This window comes from Onychostoma macrolepis, chromosome 06 (genome assembly GCF_012432095.1).
Source record: "Onychostoma macrolepis isolate SWU-2019 chromosome 06, ASM1243209v1, whole genome shotgun sequence".
In the NCBI taxonomy this organism is placed as follows: domain Eukaryota; kingdom Metazoa; phylum Chordata; class Actinopteri; order Cypriniformes; family Cyprinidae; genus Onychostoma; species Onychostoma macrolepis.
This window is the reverse complement of record NC_081160.1, coordinates 27,629,115-27,642,182: the sequence shown is the minus strand read 5'-3', so window position 1 is coordinate 27,642,182 and position 13,068 is coordinate 27,629,115. Positions and strand designations below refer to the sequence as shown.

The window sequence follows — 13,068 nt, the reverse complement described above, 5'->3', positions numbered from 1 at the left end:
TTTAAAAACTCAGTGGGGATTGGTAAATCTAGAACCTAGAAACGAGACATCTCTATTTCCGTCAAATCAGAGAAACTTGTAGTCATAACCAAATATGGCCTGATTCAATTTTTATTCAGTAGATTATATAATGGAAATTTAAGTATGACCAGTTAAAGCAAGGTAAATTAGTTTATAATAGTAGTATTATGAACAAGTGCAAAATAAAATAAATTAAATTAATATTTGGTATATCATACTTATAGAGATGCTTTTTTAATAACATTTTGTATTGAGAGCAACATACAATATATAATATAAATTCAAGAGCATAAACAGGATACAAAACAAAAATTCTACAGGTTATATGCCTGGATAATCGTGTAAAGGATTATATATTTTGATACAAAGACTTTTTAACTTTTTAAGTTACATACAACATATTATTATTATTATTTATTTATTTTTTTCATTAAATCTCATATGGTAAACAAAGTGTAATAACCAAATTTCAGTAGCTAAATATAACGTTAAGTATGTAAATGTGTAATTTTGAACTCTTTAGTCATGTTTATGATGGTTTTCCCGTGATGCAGTTTGACAGGGCAGGTCCAGTTGAGCCAAGATGGCGGACTTTGAGGAACAGCTTTCCGACGAGGAGAAGGTATGTGATTATTGATTCAGGCTTCCTGATTTATCTTCCCTCCTCTGTTACTGGGATATGTATAACTTATATATTGTCACGAACATGTCATAAATGTTATTACGCACATTGGATGTTTTAGAGTTTACAAAATCCGTGATGAACAGCGTGCTAAGGAAGCTAGCAAGCTAACTGAAACTCGATCTAATCGATGATCGCACTCCTCACAGACGCTAGAACGTGTATATAGTGACTGAGATTAGAGATTAATGTTATTAATACTTAACTACTGTATGTAGAAAATGTATTCTATTAGATAATATTTGCGGTTTCACATCAACATTGGAAGTATTACTGAGTTTACGGACTATTAGAAGAGGCTCGGATTGGTGCATCTAAATCAGGAAAAATTACTTCATCAACTTAATTAAGACAACATTATAAGATATATTCGTATATATTTGCGACCATGAACTTTTTTTTTTATTATTTGTCACATTACTTAGTCTCTTAGTACAGTTAATTTTCATACAAAAACTTATTTAAGATCAGTTTTCCCGTGTTGCTATGTATTTGTTTCTAATAGTATCCAATATATAAATGGTTACATTTAATTGTCGTTTTAGATTCATGTAATAAGATCAAGGGGAAGTGTTTTTCTTGCACTAAAAAAACAGGGGCGCAACCTCAGCTCTGGTCTTGTTTGTATTCTCAGCTGAGTGTCGGTGACCCAGCCCTCTTTCTGCATGCTCTTACATGCGAGCGGCTCTTCCTGCCTCACGCCCCCACCCTCTGCCGCCGAGCCGATGCGAGTCAAGGGCTGTTCTAATGCGTGGACTCGCCCCTCCGCCTCTGCAAAATCGAAACAGTCGTGTTGAGGCCAGTTGAAGGAGGGAAGAAGCATTTCAGAAATGCTTAGATGTGGAAAGTGTGTTGCAGCTGCAAACTGCTCAAGATAAGCTAGATGTGATATTTAGATTCCACTGTTATATTATTCAGCACACCAGTGGGAGATAAAGACAAAAACTTGTCTTGTGCTTCAGGGTTACAGGTTTCCTATGATTGAAAAAACAAAACAATGAAATTATTAGTCGTACAGGATAATATAGGATATGTATGATAATATTGAGCAAAAGTGTTAAATACACTAATTAGTATTTAGATGTTTTGTCATATTAAACAAAAAGCTATTGTCTAGTGGGAATTGAGCAGTTTCCTTCTTCCTACTAAAAGTGTGAACAAGATGGAGAACACAACCACAAAAAATTATTTTAGTATAGCAGCGGAAAAAGCCAGTTGTTCGAATTCTAGATTATGAGTGATTTGTCGATTTTCAGTTATTATTGTGTGTACCAATTATTAATGCAACTACAGTAAGGCATTGATTTCCCTCACTGCGTATCAGTAATCAAGGTTTTTGAACATGTGATTAGAAACCAAGAATAGCAAATTGTTTTAGTCATCTCGTGATTAGAACAGAAATGAACGTATGCTTTGTTTTCTATGCACGGATCGAAAACCATTTTCACACAGATGCTGTATCATTTACTGGCCGTTTCTATTTCTTACTGTTCATAAAATGGTGTATTTTGTATTTATAGAAACTATACACGTTTTCCACTACCCTTGAAATGTTTTGGGTCAGTAAGATTTAAAAAAATATTTTTTGAAGAGTCTCTTATGCTCAGCAAGGCTGCATTTAAGGTAAATATAGTAATATTAGAATTTTAAAAAACAGTTTTCTATTGTAATGTATTTTAAAATGTAATTTATTCCTGTGATGCAAAGCTGAATTTGCAGCATCAAGTATAAGCAATGCTTTATACTTTTGTCTTAGTGATAACAGAATTATTTAACTGTTTTTTTTTCTCCCCTTGCATATTTGTCAAATCTTTGTCACTAACAGCATAATATAGGAAATGGCACCCATCAGAATAGCATGATTTTGTAGTGACAGAAGTAGTGACACATTTTCTTAAAATCTTACAGTGTGATTTAAACCATTATGTTGCATTTCTATTGTGAATTATTATTATTATTTTTATTTATTTATTTTTTTTTTTTGCAGCTTGACTATAGTTGTTTGTGGACAGAATGCTCTACATGTGTTCTTTACAATATTTGTTGTTAGTCTGTTTTTGTCACTGAAGACAGAGCCTGTAAAGGTTTCCACATTCAGAAGTGCTGGAATGGGTCCAGAATGGGAAACATCCATGGAGCCAGAGCTGGACTCAGTGTCACCGGCCCTTAATGCTTACATGTGCACTGCTAAGAAAAGCCGCAATTCTGCAGCCTTCTAAGGAGTGACACAGAGAGGGGCTCAGTGTGTCATCTCAGGCAGAATTTGACCTGTTTTCAAAGGAAACACAAAGATATACCAGCTTCCTTTAGTCGATATGTGTTGTTTAAGTTGCTTTTGGCTCCTAGATTCTCTGGAAATGTGTGACAGTGGCATTAGGCTGTGATTCATAAAAATCGTTTGTATGTGTACCATTCCGCCTATTCTTGAACGAGACAGTTTTTCTTGGGTATTTTTGAGGTGTTAGATTTTTTCTGCAATAGTTTGAATAAACACTGACATCTCGGTTGTGAGTTGTGCATATGCAAACACCGCTCTTGTTTTCTTCATAAGTGCTTTTGTTTTTCATCAGGTCCGCATTGCTGCAAATTTTGTCATTCATGCTCCCCCTGGAGAGTTCAACGAAGTCTTCAATGGTAAAATATTCATGCATCATATATAGAGGCATAAAAAAATAAAAATTATTCAGACAGTTTGGGGTTGGTAAGATTTTTTAATGTTTGTGTAAGAAGTCTCTTATGCTCTCCAAGGTTGCATTTATTCGATTGAAAATACAGTAAAAACAGTAATATTGTGAAATATTATTACAATTGAACAGTTTTCTATTTTAATATATTTTAAAATGTCATTTATTCCTGTGATGCAAAGTGAATTTTCAGCATCATTACTCTGATCCTTGATCCTTCAGAAATCAGAAATTTCCTTCAGAATAGTTTTTTCCCAAAAAGTCTGTATGATTGCATCCTACTGAATAAAGAGTTTTTTTCTTTCAAAAACAAAAAACTTACATACCCCAGGTTTTTGAACAGTAGTATACTGTATGTTAGGAGTGATTTCATTATATTTTTATGCCAGAATATGACTTGTTGTCTGACATCATAATGTTCTCATGATATCACATGATGTCTTTTCTTTGGTTTCAGATGTGCGGCTACTGCTCAATAATGACAATCTGCTCAGGGAAGGGTCGGCTCAGTGAGTATCCTGTATTTATTACAGTATATGAATGCATATTATTTTACTGTCCTCCCTGTCTCCTTCATAAGCCTGTTTTCTGCAAGCAAAATATATAAATCTAGATTCTCTTCAAGATATGCCATGAGTATGCAACCAGTTTTCAGTGTCTCTTTCAGTTTAGATTCCCCTTCACTATATGAATAGATCTATGGAGAAGTGGTATATTTAGCTCCCTGGCTTTATCAAAAACCCTTTATTTAAATTAGATCAAATTTTGTGAATCATTAATCTGTGATGAACTGATAATGTTGCAAATTTTGAATATATTACACTAAACACATTGTTTTCTGTTTGTGATAGTGCCTTTGCCCAGTACAACATGGATCAATTCACACCTGCTAAACTTGATGGAAGTGAAGATCAGGTGATTATAACAATTACTTTTGAACTGAAAATACACCCTAATTAATATCTTAACATACATTCACATAGGCATATTGTGCATGATGTACCAGTCCACGTTATTCCAAAGAAACTGTAAACCACCTTGTCAGAAACGTGCTCTCCCTCTGAAATAATGTTAACCAGTTGCCAAATATACAACTACAACTTCCACAGTAGGAAAGAAGAGTCTATTTAAACTGAATGTTGTATTAAATTGTATGTGAACTGCTTCCAAACTGCAGGTTTTGATCACAGAGCATGGAGACCTTGGCCACGGACGTTTTTTTGATCCTCGTAAGAAACAGTCGTTCAAGTTTGACCACCTGAGGAAAGAGGCGACTGACCTACAGTCTCATGAGGGTGAGGCGGCCCTCAGGCCGTGGAGGGATGCTTGTGACGAAGCTCTGAGGGCGTACGTCAAAGATCATTACCCCACTGGAGTCTGCACTGTGAGTTCACTAGATAAAGGAACAGCTCATTTAAATCTGCAGTCCGTAACTTTTTTGGGGTTAAAAAATGATCTGAAATCAATATTTGAGCAAGTACATAACCAGCCAGTATTCAAAACTATCACCTTACTTTAGCCCGATTCACTACGGTTAGCTGATAATAATGTTTTCTAATTTGAGTGGTACGGGTAGGTTTCCGCGGGAAATTCGAGCAATGCGCTGCGTCATTACTAGGGATGTTCATTTTAACCGTTTAACTGTTAACCGACTGATAAGAATTTTGACCGATTAATACAATCAGTTAAACGGTTTAAAGTCACTTATTTATTTATTTTTTTCAGTAATTTATCAAGATATTTTAAAAGGTTTAATGCATGGTTAAAATAAGCTACGCGTATGAAAAAAGTTTTTTAGAGAGAGAGAAAAAAAAAAACATAAGTCGCATTTTATTATTTCATTCAGAAATAGGCAGACGCGAATTACAAATATTATAATAAACACTGTAAACATAGCTATGCTATTTTAGTTCCCCTCACTCCTCAACAAATCCTTTCAATCAACAGTAGGCTATTTAGAAAAGAACAAGAAATAAAAATGTAAGAAGCTATAGCGACAAACCAAAACGAATTAAGGCTAAAACGAAACTGAAACCAATGTTGGGTCTCTCGTTCGACACAAAATCAAATGTTTCCGTATTCGTGATGTATTTGAATGCCAAAATATTATTTATCTTTTATGTATAGGCCTACTTCACTCGCGTTCCAATATCCACGTAAAACAAAATGTTTTGCATAACTTCACGGCAGTACGGTGATAACGCTTAACGGCACAGATTTTACTACATATTTAAACTGAGCAGTGGTTTGTTTGTGTTTTGTTTTTTCCCATATGTTTTTTTTTTTTTTTTTTAATGAACAGGCTACTATGTGTGGCGCTGGAGAAATCACTTGATTTTTTTTTTTTTTTTTTTGTTCTTCCTTCTAACAGTGGAAGCAACTACTCCTTTTAGTCATGAAGATAATCGGAATTGTAAAAGGTTAGGGTTGTTTGCTGCTTTTTGCACATGTAAAATTAATCCCCGGAAAACAAATGTTAGTATTTTTAACGGGTCACAGACACTTATTCTTTCTAATTTAATTTTAGTTCTAATTTAAAATAATCTCGGTTAATGGTTAATAATCGGTTAATGAGCGTCGGTTGTCAGGTTAGGAAAAATAACCGAAATGAACATCCCTAGTTATTACGTCACGTCTGTAAACATAAAGAAGTTTTCCCGGCTAGTAGGCTATCGCATGTGAAGATCCTGCAGGTGACAGATCGTTTATAGCCTTTTCTCACAGCAGCTAGAATAATTAAATGTATCATTTTGATGGCGGATTGTAATCCAGAAAGGATTATGTGTGTATATGAAACACATGTGAATGAAATTAAATTATATTCCAGTTTTAAATGCGCTTCTGATTGCAGATAGCCTGGGATTACACAGGATTTTTATTTTAAAGACAACCAGTTCGAAGGGAGCATAGTTTGCTTTTTGGGTTAAAAGATAAAATTAGAATGGTATGACAATTACATATTAGACTGCACAGAAATTTAAATCTACACGCTAATACACACTATACTCATTGTCACGCAATGCTGATGTTGTTAACATTAATAATTTGAGAATAAAGTATATAATGATTTGCACGGTTAGATGTGATATGTGCTAACCGTTCGTTAGATTTAATTACCATTGGTAGCGCGATTTATTGTAATTATTTTTTCCTCAGTTGGTCAGAACAAACGTGGCAGACTTGTTACTTGTTCAGATGGCAATATATGGTGAAAATTCTTATTTGCTTCATATATTCCAAGACGTAGGCTAGAATCTGTTATTCCTGAGTACAGTATCCACACCGATGCGGTGACTGACTGTCACACATTGACCTCAAAACATTAGATTCATCCGCGCTGGAGCCGTGCCGGAACACCGTATCACAACCCTGTGCACGGAAGACAATTCCGCACAGAGCTGCAATTCCAGGTTTTCAAACAGAGTAACAAAATTTACGGACTGCAGCTTTAATAAAGCAAGTTCTTAGTGTTTTTTGCAACATTTTTGCTGACAGATTCTTGCATTGTTTTTAGGTTTATGGGAAAACCATCGATGGACAGCAAACTATCATTGCTTGTATCGAGGGTCATCAGTTTCAGCCCAAAAATTTCTGGTAATTTCTTTATCCTCCTCCATTTAATGGTATGACTTGAGCTTTAAATCACATATTCAAGTAGTGGTGCTCTTGCAAGTGACTCAGGTTTGAGTCTGACCTGCAACATCTACCAATATCATTTCTCACCTCCTCAATTTCCTGTCCCTCATTTATCTTTCTGATAAAAAAGTAAAAACATAAAAATAATAATAAAAGCAAGCACATACCCCTAAACGTAGTGTATGAATTTTATAAGGTTATTTTGTCTTTAATAATCGGAGTCTGATAGCCCCTCCCCCTTAGCGATGTAATCAAAGCCGCGATGGTTGAGTGCATGAAGTGCTCAACATTCCACACTTCGTTTTTTAGATTATTTAAGTGCATCATCCAGGTATTTAAAGTGCACTTTTTTGTTTTAGAATTTTCTATGCAAATGCACTACTCGCACAATTTATTCTACAAAACATCATAGAATAGTGCATAAGTATGCGATTTGGGATGCACCTCAAATAAAAAGTTTGGACACGACAAATTTTTTCTTTCTTTTTTTCATGATTTTAATGGCGGTTTAATCTAAAATCTCATGCTTGAATGCATTGGTTTTAATACATTTTTAATAAACCAAATATAAATTCTGCCCTATTCAGACAGGAATTGTTTCTCATGCAGACGTTGGTTAAAATATATTTACACGGCTTCTCAGTGATAAAACTGATTTTATATGATTTATTTTCAATGGAGGAGCAAGTTGTGTGATCCTACAGACCCAGACTTGCGTTTCTCATATGTTCAGTCACAACACAACAGTCACAATTTTATCATTTCAAATGGTTGATGGATATCATTTTTGAAATGTGGAAATTAGCAGGAATAAGTTAATGCAGCCTTTTATTACATTAGGTAAAAATCTGACCCAGCTGCTGCTTGGTCAGCTAGTAAAATGATTATATAAATAATACATATTTAGGGCCCGAGCACCGAGGTGCGAGGACCCTCTTGGAATTGCTCCGTTTATTATTCTTCTTCTTCTCCAAAGTAAATCGCATTTTTGAGGGCCTAAACATGCTCCAAAACTCATGAAACTTTGCACACGGGTCAGAACTGGCGAAAATGTACATCTGATATGGGTTTCAGAAGTGGGTGTGGCAAAATGGCTCGATAGCGCCACCTATACAATTTCAAAAGAGTGCACCTCGAGCTACGTTTTATGTACATGCACGAAAATCGGTACACACGTGTAACTCTATTACCTACAAAAAAGTATCTTGGTACAAAATCCAAAACCCAACAGGAAGTATGTTATTTTGAATTTCCTGTTCAATTTTTGTGCAGTTTTTGCAATTTCCAGGCTTCGTACTTTGACGAACTCCTCCTACAGTTTTAATCGGATCGTCTTCAAATTTGCTGAGTGTAATCATAAGGCCTTTGCGATGTTAAATTACTTAGATCTAGAGTTTTCGTCAAGGGGCGTGTCCCTGGGGGCCTGACAAAGTTTGATGTTTCGCCATGAAACAGGAAGTTGCTGTAATTCAGGCAAGCAATGTCCGATCTGCCCCAAACTTCACACGTTTCATAGGAGTTGAGTCCTGAACAAATCTGCATGCTCATATTCAGATATAGTTATAGCGCCACCTGCTGGCAACAGGAAGTGACATGTTTAACACTGTAATGGACTCCTAGGTGCATATTAAAAAGTGTCAACAAGTGATAAATAGGCTGGCAGCATGCTACAAGCATACTAAAACATGCTAGCAACACTTAGCTAAGTGCTAACGCATGCTAGTAATGCAGTGAAACGGGAAGTTGCTGTAACTCCGGCATGCAGTGTCCAATCTGCCCCAAATTTTATAAGAGGCCTGTCCTGAACACATTTACATTCCCGTATTTGATTATAGTCATAGTGCCACCTGCTGGCAACAGGAAGTGACGTTTTAGACTGATGCACTATTAGCAACACAGTAAAATATGCCATTGTGTGCTAAACATGTTAGCAACATGCTCAAACATGTTAGCAACAAAGGGCTAAAGTATGCTACTAACTCCATCAAACAGGAAGTTGTTGTAACTCAGGCATACAATGTCCAATCTGCCTCCAACTTCACATGTTTGATTACAGTCCTGGCCTGAAGACATCTACATGCTCAGATTCGGTTATAGTGATAGCGCCACCTACTGACAACAAGTGGAAGTGACATGTTTTACACAGTGATGCACTTTTAGCAACACTGTAAATTATGCCATTGTGTGCTAAACATGCTAGCAACACTTACTAAGTACTAAAGCATGTTATTAATACCATGACACAGGAAGTTGTTGTAACTCACGCATACAATGTCTTATCTGCCCCAAACTTCACACATTTTATAATAGCCTTGGCCTAAACACATCAAAAGGCCAATATTCAGTTATAATCATACCGCCACCTGCTGGCAACAGTAAATGACTTGTTTTACACTAACTTAAACATGCAATGTCCAATCTGCCCCAAACTTCACGTTTGATAAGAGTCCTGGCCTGAAGACTTCTACATGCCAAAATTCAGTTATAATCATAGCACCACCTGTTGGCAGCAGGAAATTTGGCATATATAAATTACTTTTACATATTCCTCCCGTATTTACCACTTTAAAAGCATATTGCCCGCTGTTTGCTGTTTTTCTATGGCCACGGGGTGGCGGTGAGCCTGGGTGCGAGGGCCCGTTCATCGCTGCTTGCAGCTTTAATTTAAAATTGTCTTGCATTGTATTGCAACTTTAAAATATGAAAATCTTTTTTTCCTAACAGCTGTTACTTTTCTTTTTCATTTCAGTTTTAGTTATTTTAGTACTTCAACTTAAAACAGATGAAAGAGAAGTGTAGCCTTGGCAACAATCTGACGTAAAATGCATTACATTATATTCATACTTTATATATACATTAAATATATTTTATTTAAGTTAATGTTCATGTAACATTACTTTTTATTGTTTTAGTTAAAGATAAAACCCTGGCAGTGATACATTATTGTATGATTTCCCAGGATTCATCCCTTGAATTTGTTTGAGAGAAATCCTCTTGTACTAAACTGTGGAATAACAAAGAATTATGTGTTACTAGACTTTTCACTAATACTCTTAACATGTTAAGAACCATAATAATTGTTCACTCTTTGCTTTGCATGATGCTTTATGCCTGACGCAGTTACCGGCTTTGTTCCAAGTATGATATATGATCTTTAGATGTGGGGAATGAGCTCTGCCCCCTCCCAGATCATGAGACTATTATGTGTCTTTGAATGGAGAACAGGTGCACTAGACTGCAAAGGTCACCTACTTGTAGTACTGACAATCTAGTTTGGCTCTTTCACACATACAGATAACACAACACATGGCTTAACAGCACAAAAGAGCATCATCTTTAAGCAATGTGCACAAACACTGAGATGTCATGTTATATCCGTGACGTGGATTTCTAGGAACTAAACAGTGAATGGTTTTTGCATACTATGGTAATTATGACGGATTGCATGCAACATTGGTTTTTGTAGGACAATATAGCTACTAGAAATGCCATCAGTCTTGTTCTTCTTGTCCGTAAGACCAATTTCTGATAAACTTCCTCCATTTGCCTGCATACAGGAACGGCCGCTGCCGATCGGAATGGAAGTTCACCATTTCTCAGCCCACTGCTCAGGTGGTGGGAGTGCTGAAGATCCAGGTTCATTACTATGAGGATGGCAACGTGCAGCTGGTCAGCCACAAGGATGTGCAAGAGTCTCTGATCATCTCTGTAAGTTATTTGAGCCTGAGCTGCTTGGGTTTTTGAGTGAGTATGCTTCCTGTTAATGAGTCAGTACAACACAAACAACCTGCCTGATAAAGGAACAGCCGACTGCCCCGTGAATGACTTGTCTAATGACAGTGGGTGTGGTGCCGTTTTGATAGATGAAGCACATGATGTCTTTTTGGTACATCTGTTTTCTGGACTTTGAATTCTTGCTGCCTGGCATGGCAGAATATTTACTAGTTAAGTTTAGACTACCGTTCAAAAGTTTATTTTTTTAAATAATGTTACATTTATTTTTAAAGAAATTAATACTTTTATTCAACAAGAATGCATTAAATTGTTCAAAAGTAATAGTAATTAAATTTATAAGGGATCTACAAGGGATTTCTGTTACGTTTTTCAACATAATACTAAGCTAATACCAAGAAATGTTTCTTGAGCAGCATGATTTCTGAAGGATCATGTGATACTGAAGACTGGAGTAATGATGCTGAAAATTCAGCTTTGCATCACAGGAATAAATTACATTTTAAAATACATTCAAACAGAAAGCAGATATGTAAAATTGTAATAATATTTCATTATATTACTGATTTTACACCAAATAAATGCAGGCTTGATGAGCAAAAAGAGACTTCTTTCAAAAAAATCTTAGCAAACCCCAAACTTTTAAACAGTAGTTTATATTAACGCCATTTCGAATGGATTTTCTTTAAGTGGTATTAATTAAAATAGCTTTTTTTGTGAATATACAGTTTGGCTTGCCAGAACTTGTTTTTCATTTAGTCAGCCTGCTGGCTCAAACTTTGACAACAAATCTCTTTTTCCAATATCCCAATGCTCACTTATGACAGCATTAGAATGATCAATTAGAAAAAGGATCAGTTAAACACCTGATGTTCTTCCTTTTCCTTTAATTTTGTTGTACTAGCGCCATATGCTGCTTTGTTGAGAGAAAACAAGAATGAAATTGCCCTGCAAATCCATTTAATTCTGACCAAAATGAACAAATTAAACACTAAAAGAAACAAATACTGTTTCTGGAATACTTCTGGAATTTGCGCAAAATTTTGGTAATTTAGTGATTGTTTTTGCTCTTCTTTTCCAACAGAATGAGGTAAAGACTGCCAACGAGTTCGTCAAAATCATTGAAAATGCTGAGAATGAATATCAGGTTTGTTGATTTTGATTGGTTAGTCATTATTTTACAGTATTGCGATTGCATGTTAGTCTTGATGGAGGAAGAAATGAATTATTTTTATAGCACCTGATCATATCTATGATGTGCGAAAAGTCATAGATTGAGATTTCCTGTCGTTTGCCTTCCAGACGGCCATCAGTGAGAACTACCAGACCATGTCTGACACCACCTTCAAGGCCTTACGCCGGCAGCTTCCCGTCACCCGTACCAAGATCGACTGGAACAAGATCCTCAGCTACAAGATCGGCAAAGAGATGCAAAATGCTTAGACACACGGCATGCCTCCGCTCCTGCTCGCGTTACAAGCAAAGAGACAAGCTACGAGGGGCCCATATCTAAACCTGAACCTATACCTGAATCAAGGGCAGGGCCAAGGCGAGAAGGTCCTTCAAGAAGTGTGCTAAAAATGTGTCTGTCCTTTTTTTTTGTTTGTTTGTTTTCCAGAAGCCACGGTTTGACCTCAGCTGAAGAGACTGCCTCCTTTTCTGTATTGTAGGAGGGCTGCAAGCTTGTTTTAATGGGTTTAGCAAAAGTTTTTGCTGTTGAACAAATACCTCCCACGACACCAGTGTACAGCGTCATAAATGGCCCCCCTAATATCACTTACGCCTCCCCTAGATCAGCTTTCCCAATGCTTGACACACTGAACTTTTTATTGCACTTGGCCCATATGATCAATTGAGTCCACTTTGTTTACTTTTTTTAGCAACTCGACAAAGTTTTACTTCATGTTGAGTCATAAGATATAATTTATCAATACGTAGCCCGTCAAAGCTCTCTGTCTGGTCATAAAGAATGTCATGACACCAGTTTTCTGATCAGTTTATAGCATTGTTGTAAGGTGCCATCATTTGAATGTGCTGTCAATTGATCACGGAGAGGGTTGTGCCAAAGTGAGCATTGTATTTGTACAGTAAGTTGTTTCAGGTTACTGTTCTGTGTGGAAATGGTCCCATCGTCGTACTCTGGTGTCTAAGAATGGTATATATACTGTATGCAGTTACACAAAATATTTCACTTCACTTCAGCCTCCTACCCTAGCTTTTATTGCTAACTATTTTTTACAAGATGTAAGAACAAATATGATCCCAGAGGAATAAATGATTTGCACCAAACTGACTTCATTACTATTATTTTTA

At 36.2% G+C, this 13,068-nt stretch overlaps 1 protein-coding gene across 1 annotated transcript; it reads left to right on the top strand.

Moving 5' to 3' along the window:
- The first annotated feature begins 575 nt into the window (after nucleotides 1–575).
- Nucleotides 576–13,044, top strand: capza1a (capping actin protein of muscle Z-line subunit alpha 1a). Its single transcript, XM_058779785.1, has 9 exons — nucleotides 576–643; nucleotides 3,274–3,337; nucleotides 3,845–3,896; nucleotides 4,239–4,302; nucleotides 4,565–4,771; nucleotides 6,902–6,981; nucleotides 10,581–10,731; nucleotides 11,840–11,902; nucleotides 12,058–13,044. Exons 1-9 carry the CDS (start codon nucleotides 605–607, stop codon nucleotides 12,196–12,198), a joined length of 861 nt encoding a protein of 286 aa, XP_058635768.1. The 5' UTR covers nucleotides 576–604; the 3' UTR covers nucleotides 12,199–13,044.
- Nucleotides 13,045–13,068: the final 24 nt, after the last annotated feature.